The sequence below is a fragment of the Dryas octopetala genome, chromosome 6 (genome assembly GCF_963921425.1).
Source record: "Dryas octopetala chromosome 6, drDryOcto1.1, whole genome shotgun sequence".
Classification (NCBI taxonomy): Eukaryota; Viridiplantae; Streptophyta; class Magnoliopsida; order Rosales; family Rosaceae; genus Dryas; species Dryas octopetala.
This window is the reverse complement of record NC_141371.1, coordinates 15528445-15547935: the sequence shown is the minus strand read 5'-3', so window position 1 is coordinate 15547935 and position 19491 is coordinate 15528445. Positions and strand designations below refer to the sequence as shown.

General features: G+C 35.2%; 2 protein-coding genes across 3 annotated transcripts; both read right to left on the bottom strand.

The window, feature by feature from the left end:
• Window positions 1-9995: 9995 nt before the first annotated feature.
• Window positions 9996-13459, bottom strand: LOC147282761 (uncharacterized). The gene is given in 7 exon segments (XM_086248665.1): window positions 9996-10358; window positions 10360-10625; window positions 11075-11306; window positions 11401-11442; window positions 11933-12031; window positions 12654-12746; window positions 13296-13459. Coding segments are annotated over 7 exon segments (912 nt in total). The 5' UTR covers window positions 13419-13459; the 3' UTR covers window positions 9996-10301.
• A 949-nt stretch (window positions 13460-14408) lies between these two features.
• Window positions 14409-19491, bottom strand: UBC22 (ubiquitin-conjugating enzyme 22). 2 transcript variants are annotated; one of them, XM_086247137.1, is made up of 7 exons: window positions 19336-19491; window positions 16788-16927; window positions 16019-16163; window positions 15860-15937; window positions 15488-15600; window positions 15222-15325; window positions 14409-14953 (listed from the first exon to the last, which is right to left on the bottom strand). In XM_086247137.1, exons 2-7 carry the CDS (start codon window positions 16788-16790, stop codon window positions 14590-14592), a joined length of 807 nt encoding a protein of 268 aa, XP_086103263.1. In that variant the 5' UTR covers window positions 16791-16927; window positions 19336-19491; the 3' UTR covers window positions 14409-14589. The 2 variants fall into 2 exon arrangements, with proteins under 2 accessions (XP_086103263.1, XP_086103264.1); XM_086247138.1 differs by having other exon boundaries at window positions 16019-16127.

Here is a 19491-nt window from a genome sequence, read left to right as displayed (position 1 = left end):
AACACTTAATTCAAGCCTAGGATTCTCTAAGCCTTGAGATCTAATACCAACTTGTTACGCCCCAATCCGAAATTAAGGGTAAATCTTGGATTAAGTACTGAATCACACTTTAAGTAAATAATTAACTCCTATAATCAGAATATGACTAAGGAAAATAAAAAAAATTATAAAAATAAACTTCATACTATTATTGTACCACAAAATGAATTCAAGCTTAATATACAAAATAAGTCATACTTCTGTACTTTACAACACTCGAGGTATCCAAAACAAAATCAAACTCTGACTCAATTCACACTTAATCACAATGACTATTCCCGGTCGGCTCCGTACTATTTCCCGCTATAGTACCTGCAAAGTCTTTGAGGGGGTGAGCTCTAACCGCTCAGTAGTGACATTCGACTTTATCATGCATGAATGATTAAATTGAAACTTAGTGAAAAACACAACATTTATCAGATAATATATAGTCTAATAATACTAAACTGATGCATGAATGTTATGTTGCACTTCCTTAATAATCCCTTGAAAATATAAATTGTCATACATTCTAACTTCGGTCTGAGCTGAAGGTCCCAATGCGCCTTGGGAGTTTAGATTGTTTTATCAGTCTCCACTGAAGGGGCTTCTCTCTCCATGCACACTACGAAATTTAAATTCCCAATTCCGCCTTCTCACCACCGTAATATCCATTTATCAATGAATCATGTTTACATTCAAATAAATGTCATATATATTCAGAGAAATGCATTACTAATTAATATAAATAATTAACTAATTTCGTATTACTCAAACAATTCACGATGTTCTCAAGTAATTCGTATAATTCACGTATTAGCACACATATCACATTTTCCAATAAAGATTCAATTAAATCAATTTGCAGTCAATGGAAATAGGTGGCTTACAAGGTGACTGTCCAAAAATGAGCAGGGAAATGAGAGTGTTTGGTTTAAGAGAAAATGTGAAGGGCTGGGTTGAGTGAATGTGAGAAATGAAATAATTGAGCTATGAGTGAGTTTTTAACTCATCTGGCATGGGTCTAATTCAGCTAGAACTCCAAGGGTTGGAGTGATTAGTTTGTTGAGTCAAACAAAGTCAAGTGCAGTCTATTAGAAGCAAGCTACTCGATTTTACTCCTTCAATTTCTTATAATGATTACAAGTCTTGATATTGTGAGAGTACGTGATGTAAGAAATAAACAATTCAAATTTCTGAATTTGAATTATTTATTTAACATCTTGATCAATCCATCACATTGGTTGCATGTAAATGATTTCTAAGAATAATGCACAATTCATTTAACATTTTTGTTAAATGATATTTAGCAATTTTGGAGTAAAACATGGATTTTAGGAGAATTTTAATTCTCACCCTATGTCCAAAAATACAAGGGACATGTGTTAGAGATACACTTTTGTCCATGTCTCTACAACTTGGCACACAATGCCATTCAATTGGTCAATAATCCAAAGGGATTTTCGAAACCAACTTTTAAGTAGCAAACGTGACCAAATTAAATAGTGCATGGGTGGTCCAATGCACCATGCATAATTTAATTAATTCACCACTACTTTAGGGCAGCTAGAGATGACATAAATTATCTCAAATAAACTGATAAAGAGTTTAGAAATTAAAATCCGTTACTGCAGCAATGCCAAAACCGTAACACACTAGTAAAACACCAAAATAAAATTCAAAACATAGTCACATACTCTCGAACATGTACCACTAGGTATGAATGCACCAAAAAGCAAAGCCAAAAAACAAGTTTGCAAGTTCAACACCACCACACACAAAGTGTAGGTTTGTTTCACTTAAAACACTTGATTAACTAACACTAAGGTTAGTAAATTACAAAACAAGTAGCAATAAAAAAATGTTTTCCTTGTGGCACGCGGAAAATTAGGAATGAAAAATCAAGGTTACGACAATTAGGCATATTGACTCAAGCACAAAACTAATTGCCACATTTGAAATGGTTTATTCAATCACATAAAAGAGCAACGTGCCGCTGCATCGCAAGACTGTAAACAATATATTTACAAATTCATATTTTGGTCGGAAGAACAATCGAACCAATTAAATATAAAACGTACGCTCGCACGTATCGCTTAAATGCATCAGTACTAAGCGCCACACCGTTAGGTACATCCCTAAAATTGTCCTGCAAGGTAACTATATTAATTGCAACATATGTTTTCGATGATACTATTAAGATTGTAGTAGAAGATATCACACTTGCTAATACATATGTTTTTTATGTAATTATCTAAGTTGTTCGTAATAAAGTAGTGTCAGAATTTTCTTGGACTCGTTCAAATATATATATATATATATATATAATGTAAAATTGTTGAAGCCATATTTATGGATAGCGGCCAATATTGGAAGGTTTAGACTTCATTTCATTTTCTTCAAGAAGATCCGAGTTTCAACATTGAGTTGTGTGTATCTTGTCACAAATAGTGGGAAAACAAATCATATGTGATACTAAAGCGCATATATATTGAACGACCTAGAAATATGATGTGTGGTAAATAACGTGTAACAAAACAATTTGGTTGTTGCAATAATTACGTAATGGTACCTCTATTTTTTTTCTCTCTCTGTCATTAATATTTGATTAAAATATCAATACATATTAGCTTTATGTAACAATTTAGGGTTTGAATTGAAAATATCATGTTTGATAATGCTCCTCCTTACATCTAACTGCTCAAATATTATTTGAAAAAAATACAGGATATAATTTCAATTTATTTACGTAAAATATCAAGGTTATTTAATTTAGGGTTGTTTTTTTTAAAGTCCATTTTAGAAATAGGCCTGATTATAAAACCCACACGCTACAATGACTATACTGCCAGACCCACTTTTTAAAACACCCCAAACCATGCGGAAGAAAAGCCATTAAAAGGACCATATATAAATTACAATTTCTAAACTACGTACTGAAATACATATATCCAATCATAGCACGTACAATAACAAGAATGACTTATATTTATTTATTAAAGTCTTAGTGTTTCCATATATATATATATATATATATATATATAATACTTCAGGTACTCTCGAAGTAAAGGGTGACATGTAAGGTCTAGAAGCCTGAAGAGTTAAAGTACGTGGAAGCTTTGTTTTAAAGAAAATATCAAAATATATAGAAGAGTACAACAATAAAGGAGACACAAACCCCATCTTCAGAAAAATCAAGTGGAACACTAATATAATTGTGCAGTACAACCAAACAATTAGGATAAAATGACTCCATCGTTTTGTCAATTTGCTTATAAATAGATATCATGCATTACATACATCACACAATACCAAAAATTAGAATATCATCTAAAAAAAATCAAATGAAGTTAATAAACAATTAAAATTCTTACTTTCTTTATAATGTGCACAAAAGAAGCATAATATTTTAAAAATAAGAGACTATCATTGTAATTATCTTTTTGCACCAAATTCTGTTTTGTTCCACTGGAGGCTTGTAATTAAATACATCGAGGAATGCATCGCCTTTATCATTTTGTGTTCAATCGCCACTCAATCGGTTTGATATAAGATATATCTGTTTATTCGATTTGTGATAATTAAGTCTAGATAACCTGGATGAATAGAAACTAGATGTGAAGTTTTAACTTTTTATTGGTTAGTTTTTAAAAATTAAAGAGAGCTGCTATTTGCACATCTCTTTTTCTCTTTTTGCATACCCTTAAAATTTAATTTGTGAATTTACTTAATTGACACAAAAAAAAAGACCTTAAAGGACAATCTTTAGTTCTTTACACACTCAAGACAAAAAAAAAAAAAAAACACACACACACATACACACCCCTTCACCCGACCCACCCAGCTCCCTCCCCCCTGCCTCACCAGTCATCGGACCACCCAGCCCCTCCCCCCTCACCGCAACACCACCTCCCCATCACCTTTTTTGGATAATAAGTTCACAGCCTCATTAAATTAGAATTAAAATTCTAAATATGTAGAATCATCTACAGCTACACTTGCACTTGTTTTCAAATCTTGGATATTTTGAGTTACAAATACTTTTGAACTTGTCTCACTCACGCCATTTTACTGCTAGATGTATAAGAGAGAATTGATGAGCCAAAGACAATACTGCAAGAAGAAATACATAATAATAAAGAGGAAGAAACAGAGGGATGTCTGCAAATATTTGGTGTAGATTTCACCCCGGCCACCTCCCTCCCCAGCCCCATCTCTCTTCTTCCCGAACCCATTCTCTCTCACCTCACTCTCCTCTCTCCCGAACCCAATCTCTCTCCTCACTCTTCTTCTCTCTCCCAAACCCACTATCTCTCACCTTATTCTTTTTCCCCGACGCCGTCGGAAACGATGAACTCGTCGGAGAAGATGGTGGCTGGTTCGGCGGGCCAGTGCCGAAACCTATGGTTTCGTTCGTCAAGTACCCGACGAACAATCTTGTTCTGTTCGACGGGTACATGCCGAGTGAAACCACCGGTTTCGGCATTGGCCCGCCGAACCAGCCACCACCTGCAAATTTTTTTTTACCGTGGATGTTTGGAGGAGAGATGGAAGGAGAGAGAGATGCAAAGAGAGAGAGAGAAATGGAGAAGGTGGTCGCCGGAGGGGCAGGGAAGGGGTGGGTCGGGGTTGACGCCAGAGCTGGACAGAGACAGAAAGGGAGGGAGTGTTACGATATCATATCTCTGTGATATTAGAAGATTGCTGCAGATTATTTACTTCCTTTCTTAGACTAGGAAATCCCTGTAACTAAGGCTATGTATTTTCTTATATTTTCTTCCAAGTTTATGTATAGGTCGTATATAAAATCTTGTAAATTGTAGTACTGGATGTATGAGAGATTAATAAACAATTCACAATGTCACAGGGAGGTGGTCGGTGAGGGAGAAGAAAGGGTTGGGTGTGTGTGTGTGTTTTTTTGTTTTGTTTTTTGAAATGGATAAAAATAGGGGCATTAAGGTAATTGGAGGGGTGTATTAAGAGAAATTTTAAATTTTATAAGAGGGTAAAAGGTGTGTAAGAGAAAATAAAAAGGTGTGCAAAAAGAAAAAAAAAAGTGTGCAAATAGGAGCATTCAAATTAAAATATCAATGGATATTACATTTATGCAACAATTTAGGGTTTGAATTGAAGATATCTTGTTTGATAATGCTCTTCCTTACCTCTAACTTCTCAAATATTATCTGAAAAACTAGAATGAGGATACCATTTAAATTTATTTACGTAAAATATCAAGGTTCTTCATTTTCTCTCCTATCATAAAAATTATATCTTGGCAAATAGGACATGATATCACTCACCAGACTCATAAGCACATCATGCTTTAGAATTTTTATTGCAAATATTTTTCAGACTTATAAGAGAATAACAAATGGAGAATTAACATGTTAGGGTTGTGGATTTATATTTTATTTAAACTCTTCGAATAACAAAAACAAGAAAACACAACAACATACATTTTACGATTATGCCTCTGAGCAAATTTTATCTCCATATTATTAATTTTTAAGGTGATATTCCACTCCATCTTATTCCACAACATTGGCTTGAACTGGCTTATATCTGATTAAAATCAATTAATATTTTTTGCCTTGTATATCAACTTTATGTAATTAAGGACATTGGGTTACCAAAAGGGCTTTGGTGGGATTGTATAAGAAAGACCAATAAGAACTCAACAAGGGTAAAAAAAAAAAACATAAAATATATACGAGAAGGAAGGTTAGTTATTGTTCTTGATAAATTTTATTTGTTTATTTTTTCGCAAGTATCCGAACCTTGTAGTAAGGGTTGTATATTAACGAGGTCGAATCCAAGGGAGTGTTTAAGAAAGAGATACACTTAAGTTTAAACCTAACCTAGTTGAATATATTGATGGTATATAGGTTATTGATGAAATAAAAAGACAAATATAATGCAAGGAAATAAAAGCAAAGAAAATAAGGTAAAATGCAAAAGACTATAAACTAAATAGATCTAAGGAAATAGGGAGGAAGAATTAGAAATTTAGCAGTTTTAGGGTTTTGGAGTTGAAACAATGGAATAAAAGACCAAGGCTTTGGAATCCAAACCTCCACTATCAGACTCTAACTACTATTTAACACTTTCCCAAAAAGGAGAGCACCAAAAATTACTTTGATGCTCTCACTAAGGATTTTTCTCTTTGAAGCTCAAAAAAATGTAATTTTTATGGTAAAAATCTTGTCTTGCCTAGGGAAGAACAAACCCTAAGCCTTCCAAGTGAACCAAGTATAAACATGGAATCAAAGGTATTTGTTATGGATATTTAAAACACCAAGCATCAATGTAGAGGGTTGCTCCTAACTACCACAAATACATGGCATTTGTGGTGAAATGAGCTCCTCTTAAAGAAAAGACAAGACTTTTTATAATAAACTTAGAGATCTATGGGGGAAAATATATGCTAAATTATAGGAAATAGGGGTTATCTGATGGGGGAATGTCCTCCTCTACCTTGGTGATGAGATTTAGAATCCCATGAGATTCATTCCCAAAATAAAAGATAAATAAAGTAAATATATTTACTAGAACTTCATAAAGTAATTAAAGTGCAAGAGGTAAATTAAGGACAATAAGAGATAAAAGATAAAAGAGACAAGAAATAAATACTAAAAGCTCATATTAATTTAAAAAGAAAAGTGCTACAATAAAATAAAAGCTCACACTCTCTCTCTTACAACATAGCCAAAAGGCTTAAGAGAGAAAACCTAGGACCAAGGAGTAAAATTTCGGTTTCGAGGAAATTTTCGATGGAAATTTCGACGGAAATTTTCGTGGAAATTTCGATTAAAATTTCGATTTCGACAAAATTAGATAAAAACGACGAAAATTGCTATCAAAACACGGAAATTTTGAATGAAACTTGACCATATGCTTATTTAACATATTATCTACTGTATTGATAAAAAACATTGAAAAAACTAAATTATATAGTAGGTTTTATGTAATATAAGATGAATATAATGCGCGCTGATGGTAAATACTGTTAAAAAAATGGGTCACTAATTAATAATTATATAAATAACACCTCACATTTGCTCAATCTGACCTATGTACCCCATTGTAAACTCTATTATTTTATTAATCTTCAGATCCAAATACTAACTTGCTGTGTAGCCTGTGTTATGTCTTTTTTCGTTTTTTTACTAATATACCATATTATGTCCTTTTCATAATTTATGTTTACAATTAAACGAAACACCAAAATGACCAAATCAAACCCCAAATAAAATCTTAAATTTTTTTTTTCTTTCCAATTGTCTAAAGACTCCAAATCTCAATCTACCTTAAAAAAAAAAAAAATTTCTTTCCTTTTTTTTTCTTTCCTTTTTTTTCTTTTTTTTTCTTTCCTTTTCTTTTCTTTTTTTTTTTCCTTTTCCTTTCTTTTTCTCTTCTTTTTTTTCTTTCCCTTTTCTTCTCTTCCCCCGTGATTCACGCCTACCCCCCTACCCCACTCATTCTCTCTCTTCTCTCTCCTCCCTCTCTCTTTCTTTTTCTTTTTCTTCTTTTTTTTCTTCTTTCCTTCTTCAGTTCTTCACTTCTTCCTCCCTGCCCCCGTGACTAACCAGACGGTCCAGACCTCTTCTTTTTTTTTTTTTTCTTTCCTTCTTCAGTTCTCATCTTCTCTTTCTCTCTCCTAGTCCCTCACTCCCTCCTTCTCCATGTTCTCTTCTCTTTGCTCCATCTCCCTCTCCCTTCCCGATCTCCCTCTCTCCCTCCCCGGATCTCTTCTCTCCCTCCTTCGACGGCGCGCGCGGCTCTGCCTCTCCCTCCGGCGATGGTGACGGCGGCGGCTCTGCCTCTTTCCCTCCGGTCTCAGCCTCCCCTCTCTCTCCGGTCTCTATATCGAAAATTTCGTCGAAATTTCGGGAATTTCGGAAAATTTCGGCGAAATTTCGGCGAAAGTTTTCAAAATTAATTTGGTATGGTGTTAAAATTTCCATACCCCTAAAAAACGAAATTTTCGACGAAATTTCGCCGAAAATTTCGAAATTTGACTCCTTGCCTAGGACTACTAAAATAAAGTAGAAAATAAAATAGAGAGCAAAAGATCCCCATAAAGAGAGGGCTGGGGGCTGCCTTTTATAGGAAAATGTATAAGGAAGTGAGGTAATCTTAGGTGAATAGGGACACTTGTCAGCGTGTGGATGGGTCAGCAAATAAAGAGATCGAGAAAGGGGGGATTAGCACGGAGAGAAGGGCTGGAGCAAGTTGGAAACAGCTAAAAATTGGACACATGGCGCCGACAAGTGTCCAATTTCATCTCAATACCCCTCTTAAATTTTGCCTTGAACAAAAATATCCGTTTTCTTCCCTCACCTTCCCAAACCCCGGCCACCCAACCCAACCTCACCCCACCACCAACCACCACTCCGCCCACTTCGCCAATCTCCAGCGACCCTTCCTCCCAATTTGCAGTTTGCCTCCAGAAGAAACTTGTGAACTAAATAATTAATTTCATTGATTAGTAAAACATATATTTATGTAGGACTTATTCTATCAATATAAGAAATATACTAAACTTACAAGAAACCTAATAGTACTAGTACGTACAAGTAATCTTAGGAGTCTTAAAATGTAAGACAAGTATACAATCAATCGAGAAGGAGTCTAAATAGAGCAAGTCTTGGAATGCAAGACAAGTATACAATTAATTAATTATCATGCCCCTTGCAAGCTGAGAGGGCGGGCGCGGACTGGCAATGTGGAAACAAGAGAAGGAAAACAAGCCAAAGACAATACCTTTGTATATAAACAAATCGGCAAGTTAATCTTCAGTGCATAAGTAGCAAATTAACATCAATCTCTACACGAACAACTTTTTTATGTACATAATGATAATCAACCTCCACATAACGAGTATGAGTGTGACACACTATATTGGAAGTAAGATAAATGGCACCCCTCCTCCGTGAAGAAATCTAAGCATCCATCTCAAAACCAATTGGCGATGGGAGGAGTAGCTCAAACCCTTATAAGCCACTATGTAAGGCTATACATTTTCAATGTGGAACAACACTCTACATTCTCACACGCCCATGCACGTGTGGCGTGGCCACTCGACCTAACACACGAGGGTGAACCTGCTCTAATACCATGAAGAAATCTAGGCATCTATTCCAAAACCAATTGGCAATGGAAGGAGTAGACCAAACATTTATAAGCCACTATGCAAGCTTATACATTTCCAATGTGGGACAACACTCTGATCCCACACCCTCTGTTTCCTTTTCTCTTTCACTATCTTTCTCTCATCTTCTTCTTCTGCTTCTTCTTCTTCTTCTTCTCTTCTTTCTCTATTTCTCCCTCCCTTCAAAAGTGGTCGGCTAGCCAGATATATATAGGAGGCTGACATGTGAGGTTCCTTACACTACCTAAATTGAAAATGTCCAAGTTCAAAGGGAATGAAAGGGTGTTGTGCTGGAGAAAAGGAATTCACAGGTTAAAGTATCTCAATCAAACAATCATATATATAATTTTCTTTTTTCAATGATAAATTTTCTATTTAATGTCATCTTCATTTTATTGAGAGAGAGAGGTTATTGTCATTCATGTAAAATCTATATACATCTTTAGCACACTTAAAACAAGACAAGCTAACAAACATCACTGCATTATTGCTGATGTGCAAGAAACAGAATTTGCACTTACCTGTTGAAGACCTGGCAGCAGTAAGAGACTTGAAGTCGGTGCATAAGTCTTCCAGCCAACACAACCGAACAGCCTCTCACAGATGGGGTAGAGAATGAATAGACTTAGATTAGTTGTGTGGCCAGGGACATATGCTCTTATATAAAGTCAACTGAATCCTAAACCCTCCCATATATAAAGGTGTACTCGGATACATTCCTAGTGTGAATCTACAAGAGACTTCTCTTGATTAATGCCTTGCTGATACTAGTTGACTCCCACATGTATAAGTAATCCTAATATAACTCAGATTACTCATCAGCCAGTTAGTAAACCTATAGGCCGGACTTTGTTCTGTCGACAATTCCTATTACTTGTACCTCAAGTGTCAGTGTAAACAATGATTCCTAGCTAATAGAACAATGATTAAGTCCATTAATTAATTCTTACAATTCATACATGCATAATTGCATTAAGGTGAAACTCCATGACCCATAAAAAGGTAACCAACAATTCTACAACTGATAATTAGATCCACACACAACATGAACTGGTAAATGTGATTTGGGCATTCAGACGACTAGGAGAAGAAAAAAAAAAAAAAAACATCTACATCTGCACGTTTGAGATCTTCATGCTTGAGCTGCCTCCACAACCTCCACTTCTCTCTGATTTGCTTTTATGTCAACGTACTGCAGTTGTCTCCTGGTTTTGGATCTTACTTGCTGCAAGTGCAACTACTGGATCTGTGCCAAAACTCTTTTCTTTGGCTTCTCCATTCTTCAGCTCATGCTTACTGCACTCAACAGTAGTTTTATTGCATTGGATGAGATCTGTGCCCTTAAGCTCTTCTTTGTCTTCTCCATTCTTCAGTTCATGCTTACTACCTAGAGTAGTACTATTGCATTGGATGATTGTCGTAGTCCAACCATGTAACTGCTCGGTGGCTGCTTCATCTGTTTACAAAACCTAAAAGTCAGCTAAGCACATGTGTGTGTACATATATATGTTACCACAGTATACCACTGGACCCAAAAACAGTAATGTATATCATGCTAGCACTCCTGGCCTTCGCGTGCATAACGGAGAGATAGATAAGTGCAGACAACTGAGGTGCAGCCCCACTCTCTCTAGGTTAACATGATAAGTGATAAGTGGAGGGATAATATATATAGAAAATTACAGATTTGGTTCACTTACTTTATAGTTAATTCAGTTTCTGGTAAACTCAGGGCCTCTTAGAACGAGAGATCTAATATCATGTTAAGACAATTACTAAACCCCAAAACCTTAAATTGTTGGAAATGAGTCTAACAATATATGTCAAACTAACGTTATACATGTGCATAAATGTGTGCTTGTGTACATACACATCGGAGAGAGTATATTAGCTAGAATCACCGACCTAGCCTTGGGACAGTATGCCCTTGTGGGTGCCTTATGATAAGTGGGCTGTCAAACGCGGAGGCAAGATCCTCAGAAGGTTGTTTTAGCCAATCTTTGGCTCCTATGAAGTGGACAGATTTGGCCTTGATAGTGTCTTTATAGGCAACGTCACATATGATTGGATCTCTGAACTTTGCTCCTGATATCGATATAAAAAACTTGAGAGGTGGATGCTCCTTCAACAGCTTTCCCTGCATTCCCAAATTTTGTAGCTAAATATGCTATACCTTTAAGATTGAGAGAGAGAGAGAGAGAGAGAGAGAGAGAGAGAGATGACTTAATTACCTGAGCTTGGTAGCCCAACAAGAGTGCTGACAGTGTCGCACCCTGAGTAAATTTTGAGAATGTAAGTTAGGAATGTCTATCATGAAAGCAATAAAATAAGCTTAATATATAGCGCTCCACTATAGTCACTATATGTGGGTGGAACCGTGGAAGGATACTCCTTCCACTCTTGTCGCCAAAATTTTGACAACAAACAATTTTCAAGCAGCTGCTTTTTGTAGCTACAAAAATGAAGCCATAATTGGCTGCACATGATGTGAAGCAACCTGCAATGAATGGCTAGCTTTATTTTAGGCAATATTGGTTCTTGGATGTATCAATATAACACAACATGCACTTACAGAGATGTTTCCGGGAGATGTAATAGACAATATTAATAAGAACATGAAATGAGAGCGATCTCTGAGTTTTATTTTCCTTTATCTTATTCAGTTACTTCTTTTGGCTCTTTGCTTTTGTAACCATTATATATATGTATTTGCAATTTTGCATTAAAAGGACCTTTGCTTGTTATTTAGGCATAGATGCATACCTGAGAAAACCCAAGCAACCCATCAAAAGGACCTTTGCTTGTTATGTAGTCACACAAATAAGAGATGCACTCTTCCAAGTTTGTGTACTCCGTGAAGTCCTGATCAAGTATATCATGAATAAGAAACATCCATTTAGTCCAGAACACCAAGTTAATTTTTGTTTTTTCAAATAAAATATGTAAATCAAATCCCATTGCATGTGATTAGAAGGTAAAAACAAAGAAAAAATGGTTGGACTATATTTTTGGTACCGAAAGTATGATCCATATATTAATTTAGTTCCTATTTTCAAATAATCGAAACAGTTCTGTCCTCCACCAAAAGTATAATTTTGTAATGTAATATGGTTTAATGAGTCACTGTAGTTAATTTTGAGTCCAATTAGATCCAATCAGAATTTTATTCCTTGATGGATACAGAGACGTGTGTGTACAGTAACGCATCAACAAATGGACTAAATGGATATCAGTTTAATGTATTTCTAGCTGACAAAAAGTTGTGTGACATGTGTTTTGTTAAAGTAGCTAATCAGCCATATAGTCAAAAGCATGGTCTATAAACCAACAAAATTTGTAATTAAATCATAATTAAGGTGGGCAATAGGGTAGAGAGCTTAAATTGAAAAGAATAATTAAGGGATTTAATTGGAACAATCACAAGCTTAAGGATTAAGGAGCAATATTAAAATTTGACTACAAAGACCAAAAAGATTATATATACCTTGTCAAATTGAAACCACTCAAAATAAGGTGGTGGGAAGATGCCTTCTATGTCAGATTTTCCTCCAGCAGGAAATATGCCATCTGGAAAGTCCTGATAGTATAACCAGAAAGTTTGAATGTTGGTCTGATTAAATTTCCAAATATCATAAGTCTCTTAAAAGTTTTGAGGAAAAAGGGTCTTATGTAGCCAGACCAGTACTAAAAAGAAATCTATGTTCAGCGATCAAGGTATGTGCATAAATGAATGGAAATTTCCTTTCAATGTGTTCTTAAAGAGAACTTATGTTGCGTTTGTGTCACACGCTATAATTAAGTGTCGAATTTAAAATGAAGTGTGTAAGAAAAGGTTACATGATGTATGCATTTTCCTTTGAGGGACAGTGAGGTATCATTTGTGGGATTCATTTCGTATCTGTGATAAACTTTGTTCCGTTTTGTTTTTTTGTTTTTGTTTTAACCGCACAAATAATGTGAAAATTGTGTATATGATATATATAGTTTATGTCAAATATCATATAATATATAGTTTCTGTGAAAGCACACAACTAATAATTAATGACCATATGATATATAGTTTCTGTCAAAGCAATCAAACCGTGAATGCATGAGCTGTGTTAGTTATACACTTGCGCATACATACCATGTCAAAGTGAGAAAAGATAGAAGGATCCCATTTGCTAATTTGTTTTTGCAGAAAGCTACCACTGGTTCTGAATCCATGGAGGCATAGTATCTTCATCTTCTTCTCCCTCTCACTTTCCATTCTCTCTCTCTCTCTCTCTCTCTCTCTCTCTCTCTCTCTCTCTCTCTCTCTCTCTCTCTCTCTCTCTCTCTCTCTCTCGGCTGGCTGATTAAAACAATGGGTTAACTTAATGCAGAGACCAATAATATATGTGGTAGCTAGCTACACTTTCTAGAGAGGTACGTGTTTCCATCTACCTACCTCAGAACTTAAGCCCCCAACTACTCACTGCTTCAGTATGGTTGGTTGGTGTTCCACGTGCAACCTCCTAAGTCCTTACTCCTAACAGATGCTTTTTGCACCATATATAGTGGCCAGTATGAATACCCATTTTTATTTTATAAGCTATGAACAAATTATTTTTTATTTTTTATCAATAATTTTATATAATATTATTGTAAATATAAATCCGATTAACTACAGTTTGTCTTTTTTTCTTCATTATAAAAAAGATTTATTGATATGACTTTTTGACTTGTCATACAATTCCACAACATAAGAGTAAACACTCCACTGTCTTTGACACTTGCACACAATACGCATCAAGATTCTAACATATTGAGATCTCATTACTCTGATGATTGTTTTCTTTTTTTTGATAAGTTGTGTTGAAACCTAAGAACTGAAAAAACCATTAGTAAAAAGCTGGGCCGTTTGGTATTCTATCCAAAAACTGTTTTCTGTTTTCATTAGTTATAAATATAGATGAAATGCAGAAGAAAATTTTGAAAAACACTTTTTGAATAGAATACCAAATTGAAATATAAAAACGGAAAACCCCAAAAGAAGATAGTAATATCACTAGTAACTTACTCAATCTCTGTTTTGTAAAGGTATATGTGTATTTATACTCAATTGGAGGTTTGTCACTTAGTGAAAAAAGGGAATAGGCATCAAGATCTTCAAGAGCAACTTACAAACATGAAAGGTTGAAATGTAATGATGCAAATTTGCAAAGCATGTCATGATGTTGTAACGATATGAAAAGAAATGTCAAAAGACGATCAAAGATGAAGATGAAGAGAAACTGCTCAATTCAATCCATCATTTATCCCAAATTAAGCATTTCTTACACCACACAGTACCCCCCACATATTTTGGCTCTTGACCTTTTTAGCCCCCATGCATCAATGAACAACAAATAAGTCACAAACTGCATAAAAGCAAATTCAATCATTTTTCCCAGGGAACTTCATAATCTCTTCAAACTTTTCTTTCTAGCATCTATTTTCTTCTTGTCTGCCTGTGCTTTTGTCAATCCACCTTCCTTCCTTAGTGTTGTAGTAGTTGCCGCTGATGCAGCGGACCCACTAACTCCTGTCTCCACTGGAGCTACAACAGCTAGCTGATCCTGACCATTTCCTCTGGTAGCTGTTATACAGGGGACCAGCGGGGACGGGGATGGCAATGGCAAAGCAGCACTGGGTGCTGTGTTCTTTTGATCGGCATTAAGTGTCGAGGTGTTAGTTTGGTCAACGTTCAGTGCAGTGGTTGACTCAGAAATAGCTCCTGTTTTATACTTAGGTTTTGGCTTAGCATGAATTCCAGTATAAAGCCTGCATGCAAAAGAAAGAGGATACTTAAGTTTCATAATTATGTGCACTAGTGATAGTCATATCATTTGATTTATATGGGAGTTTACTCAAGTTGGTATATACATGTCTCATTTTCCATTCATAAACATTTGAATGTTGTGCTTCCTTTTTTTTTTGGACTTTTTGAATGTTGACCCCATTGAAAAGGTACCAACAATTCAAGGTCCCATATTGCCTTTCCAAGGATAATCTACTCATTGACAAGGTAAACATGAAGACCATGACTCACCTAGCATGTCTTGCATATTCCTCATAATTTTCAAGCAGCATCTTGCCTGCCTGTTCATTCAAGGCTGATTCTGGAAATGGTTCAATCAACAAACATCTAACTACCTATTATCATAAAGCACAGATTCAAGAAAATTAAAGTTTATCAGAGAACCCAAAATTCTCAGCTGAATAAGTGGATGAACTTCTGACACAACTCTCCCCAAATGGACGGGAAAGAAGTGGAAATGAAAGGAAGTCAATAATTCAACCATCAAGGGAACTTACAATGAGAACATGCCGTAATCCTAGACTTGGATTCCAATCTTTTTTCAATGTATTGACACAAATCTCACCGTTAGTTGCAATGTTTGGATGGAAAATCTTAGTCAGGAAGTAACCTACAACAATTATAAGCCAAAGATTTAAAGTTGGACAAAGTAATAACTTGAACCAGATAGGGGCTCAAGAATTGAGTGTGGACATGAAAAGGATAGTGGAACGGTTGTATATAAGCATCCTATCAACATAAACTTCACTCTTCTATTGTACACTCAAATACTTGAGTTACTATTTACAGAATGAAGCAACAGAAATATGACATGCCCATGTAAATAATATAGTTTTATGTCATTTATGATAATTCATAACAAAACAAACCTTTGGGAGGAGAGTGTGGGAAGTCCCGAGATAATAACAGCTTCATGCGGAAAACACCATTCTCGTAAGGAGTGCCAGCTGCAAGGTAAAGATCGTAGCTCAAAAACCATTCAAAGATGTATAAAAGAGCTGCAGGAGTGAAAAGACTAAAGAACATACCTGGCCCTTCAATATCAGCATATATGATCGAAAAATCATCATCATTCACGCCAACTTTAATGCCTTCAGGAGGGGATTCATCAAGACTCTTCAATTCCTTCGCAAGTTGCTTAATTACATTTGGTGGAAGATTTTCATTAGTAGCCTGACATGGTAACATGATCACAAAAATTGTAAGAATTAAAAAGCAAATAAAAGAAAGAAATTCTCAGTTGCAAATAAAATAAGGCACCACTAGCTCAGAGCATATCAATCCTTTTTATCTAAGAAGAATGATGAACTCCATACACAACAGTCAGCTAGGCTTGAATTTTCTCCAACAATTTGTTGTCCCAGCATGCACACCAACTATGACATTTTTTCATTTAGTTCATATAAATTTCAAAGACAACTACTTAAGCCCATTAAATAAACCAAGCAAACAACATGTGCACATAAACTCTGAGTCACTATATTCTCATGGTTATGTTTCAATATAAAGAGGATTAATATTTCATACCCCAGCAGTGGAGTTTAATGCACACACGGATTGATGTTTAACCATCACGTATTCTCAAAAGTCTAATGGAAAAAACCTTTTGTTAGATTTGGATGAGAATACGCATGGCAATTAAACATCCATCTGCCTTTGCATTCAGTCCAATGCCAGTGTATGAAATATTAATCCATATAATATATCATGATGCTATTTTATATATGCAGTTATTTAGCCAACAGTGTAAAAGTAAAGGAGAGAATACGATTTTTCTGTAAAGAGGCGGTATATTACCATAAGAATTAAAAATATGAAGTCCTTGAGCAAACTTTTTCTACCAAAAACAAATCAGCAACTCAGCTAATTATGTGCAACAAACTTCTCAACTTCGCTGATTAAAGTGACAGAATTAAGCCAGCTGTAAGCCAAAATGCCTGCAATAACAAATTAACATTTAATATCAAAAATCAGGGAAGTACAATAAGATCAGTCATATGTCTCCAAAGAAAGAATGGAAGATAGCAGACAGAATGAACAACCAAGAGGCACAACCCTTTCTGCTCAGAAGTTAAACAAAATATTATCAGCATTTGATTGCCTCAAAGCACAATCAGCAGATTCAAACATAACAAACAAGCAATAATTGCCAAAAAAGAATAATAAAAAATGTAATGCAGACAACTGGTGAGTAGTTAGAAACTTAAACAGTATTAAGATAAATCAGAGACAAAGTACATGACATTGACACTCAAAACCATGACAACTAAAGCACAGCTTCTGTTCTTAGGGCATTAAGGATCTAGGCACCAAAAGACAATGAGATTCAATGCAGCTGAAGTATTAAAGTTCTGATTGCATTTCGACGGGTTGTAGATAGACCCATCCTAAGCCTAATCCTTTAATTTCCCTAATATGTAAAACCTCAAGTCTGTCATCAATTAGGGGATAAGAAACTGGTATAAGAGATGGAAATTTATTTGAGTCTAAATAGCAAACAAATATATAATTTGAAATTATTTATTTACTTTTTCCAAAAAAGAAGACAACAGATGTACAACCTATAACATCTTTCAAGCTCATGTACCTATAAATCTATAGATCCTCACACCAAAAAATTACCATAAATTTACTTCTTCAAGAGTAAGATTGTGCCGAAGGTATAAGACTAAAACAATTAATGACACAAGGAAAAGTTTATATAAAACTGACTAGTAATCATTCATCACTAACAAAAAACTCAATTTCATTTCTATGCGTCCTAGAGGTCCTCTCTTCCAGAAGCCAAACCCATCCTAGAAAAGGGAAAAGAACAACAATTGTGCTTTACACATATTTCGGGTATCAAAACTCCTATCCATTTCTCATCCTGAACACTAAAAGATGCTGAAGGGGAAAGTATAGAAAGTGTCCACTTCCTGGCATCTTCATTTTATACAATTTAATTTGATTTTGTGAACACATTTATGCACAAATCATTCGGTCCATGCAGGAGCCCTGCATTAAAAGAATTAATCAATCAAAATATAATTTATCATTATCATTATCAACAGTCATTTGAAACCATTTTGACTTTCATTCTGTAAGCTATATAACAAAAGGAATATAGAAAAATTGGGGGGGGGGGGGGGGGGGGGGGATTGGACCAGTTCCAATTTGTCTAAGTCCCTTCTAGAACTAGTTTTGAATGAGAAAAAAGAAATATTTCAAATTAAAATGATTATAATAAACATAAGATTGACTTCAGAAAGCATTGTGCAACATAAATTCCCAAATCCTCACTACTAAACAAATCTAATCTTGTTTCTGTCCCTTATAATAACAAATTAGACTAGCTAAATGGTAATCATACATTTAAAATATCTGACAATGTCCTTCAAGTGACTCTATACATCAGAAAAATCAAGCAAATATATAACAGACTTATTAATAACTAGGTGGTTAATAACTAGGTGCACAAATTGTCTAGCAGAAATTGAAGCACAGAGAGAGACATTGAAGATCCTTGGTAATCAATGAAATATGTCTCCACATTTCTTTCATACTCCAAAAAGAAAAATCAACAACCTGATAACTATCTCCAAAGGTGAATATTAACTAGTTTCTTAGGTACTCAATCATCGAAGCACCTACCCACATCACTGAAATCTACAGACCAAGTTGAATATCAATATAGAATATGAAAGAATAAATCCTTCTTTCACTTTTGGTCTTGTGATCTATATCTTCTACCTTCTCATTTTCTCGCTTTTCCTTTCAGGAAACTTACAACTGACCGATCAGTGTCCTGATAAAGGCTTAGTTGAGTTGGTTTGAGCATGAACAACACCATTTTCTCCTACTGTTATGATTTTTCTAAGGGTTGTCTGAGTGTGAGGAGGGGATCAAAAATTGGGGAAGCTGCAAGAGAGATTCACCAAGTTCTTCTCCTACTGTTATCCTTACAAAAATATGTAAACAAATAAAATTCTGAAAACATAAAACAAACCATCTTTACAAAAATAAAGATAATTAGAGTCGTTATAATCTAATTACAGGCATAAATACTTCATTCTAAAATGAAAAGAAGAATTTCAAAAGCCCAAGGCTGCAAGTTAGCAAAAGGGAAGTCTTCAACACCATCATATTCTGCTTTTCAAAACCCTAAAAGACAAGTCATGAAGAATCACAACCTCAATCCACTCAAACCTAAAGACATTCAGAGGAACCAGCAAACCCACTTCACATCGATACCCAATACGATCAAAAGTCAACACAAACCAAATGACCCATCTTTCCTACGAGAAAGAGAGCATCTTTCAAGAAAATTTGATGATGAAAACTGAAATTGAAGAAAGAAAATTACCCAAGAAAGAAAACCCAGATGAGAATTCGGCTTATCTCGCAACAAAGCTCAGTCTTTGTGTTGTGGGTACGATTGAGGGGTTGCGATGCAAAGAACAGAGGGACTGTGCGTGTGTGTGAGAGAAAGCGATTTGTCCTTGGAATGATTGATTGGTTT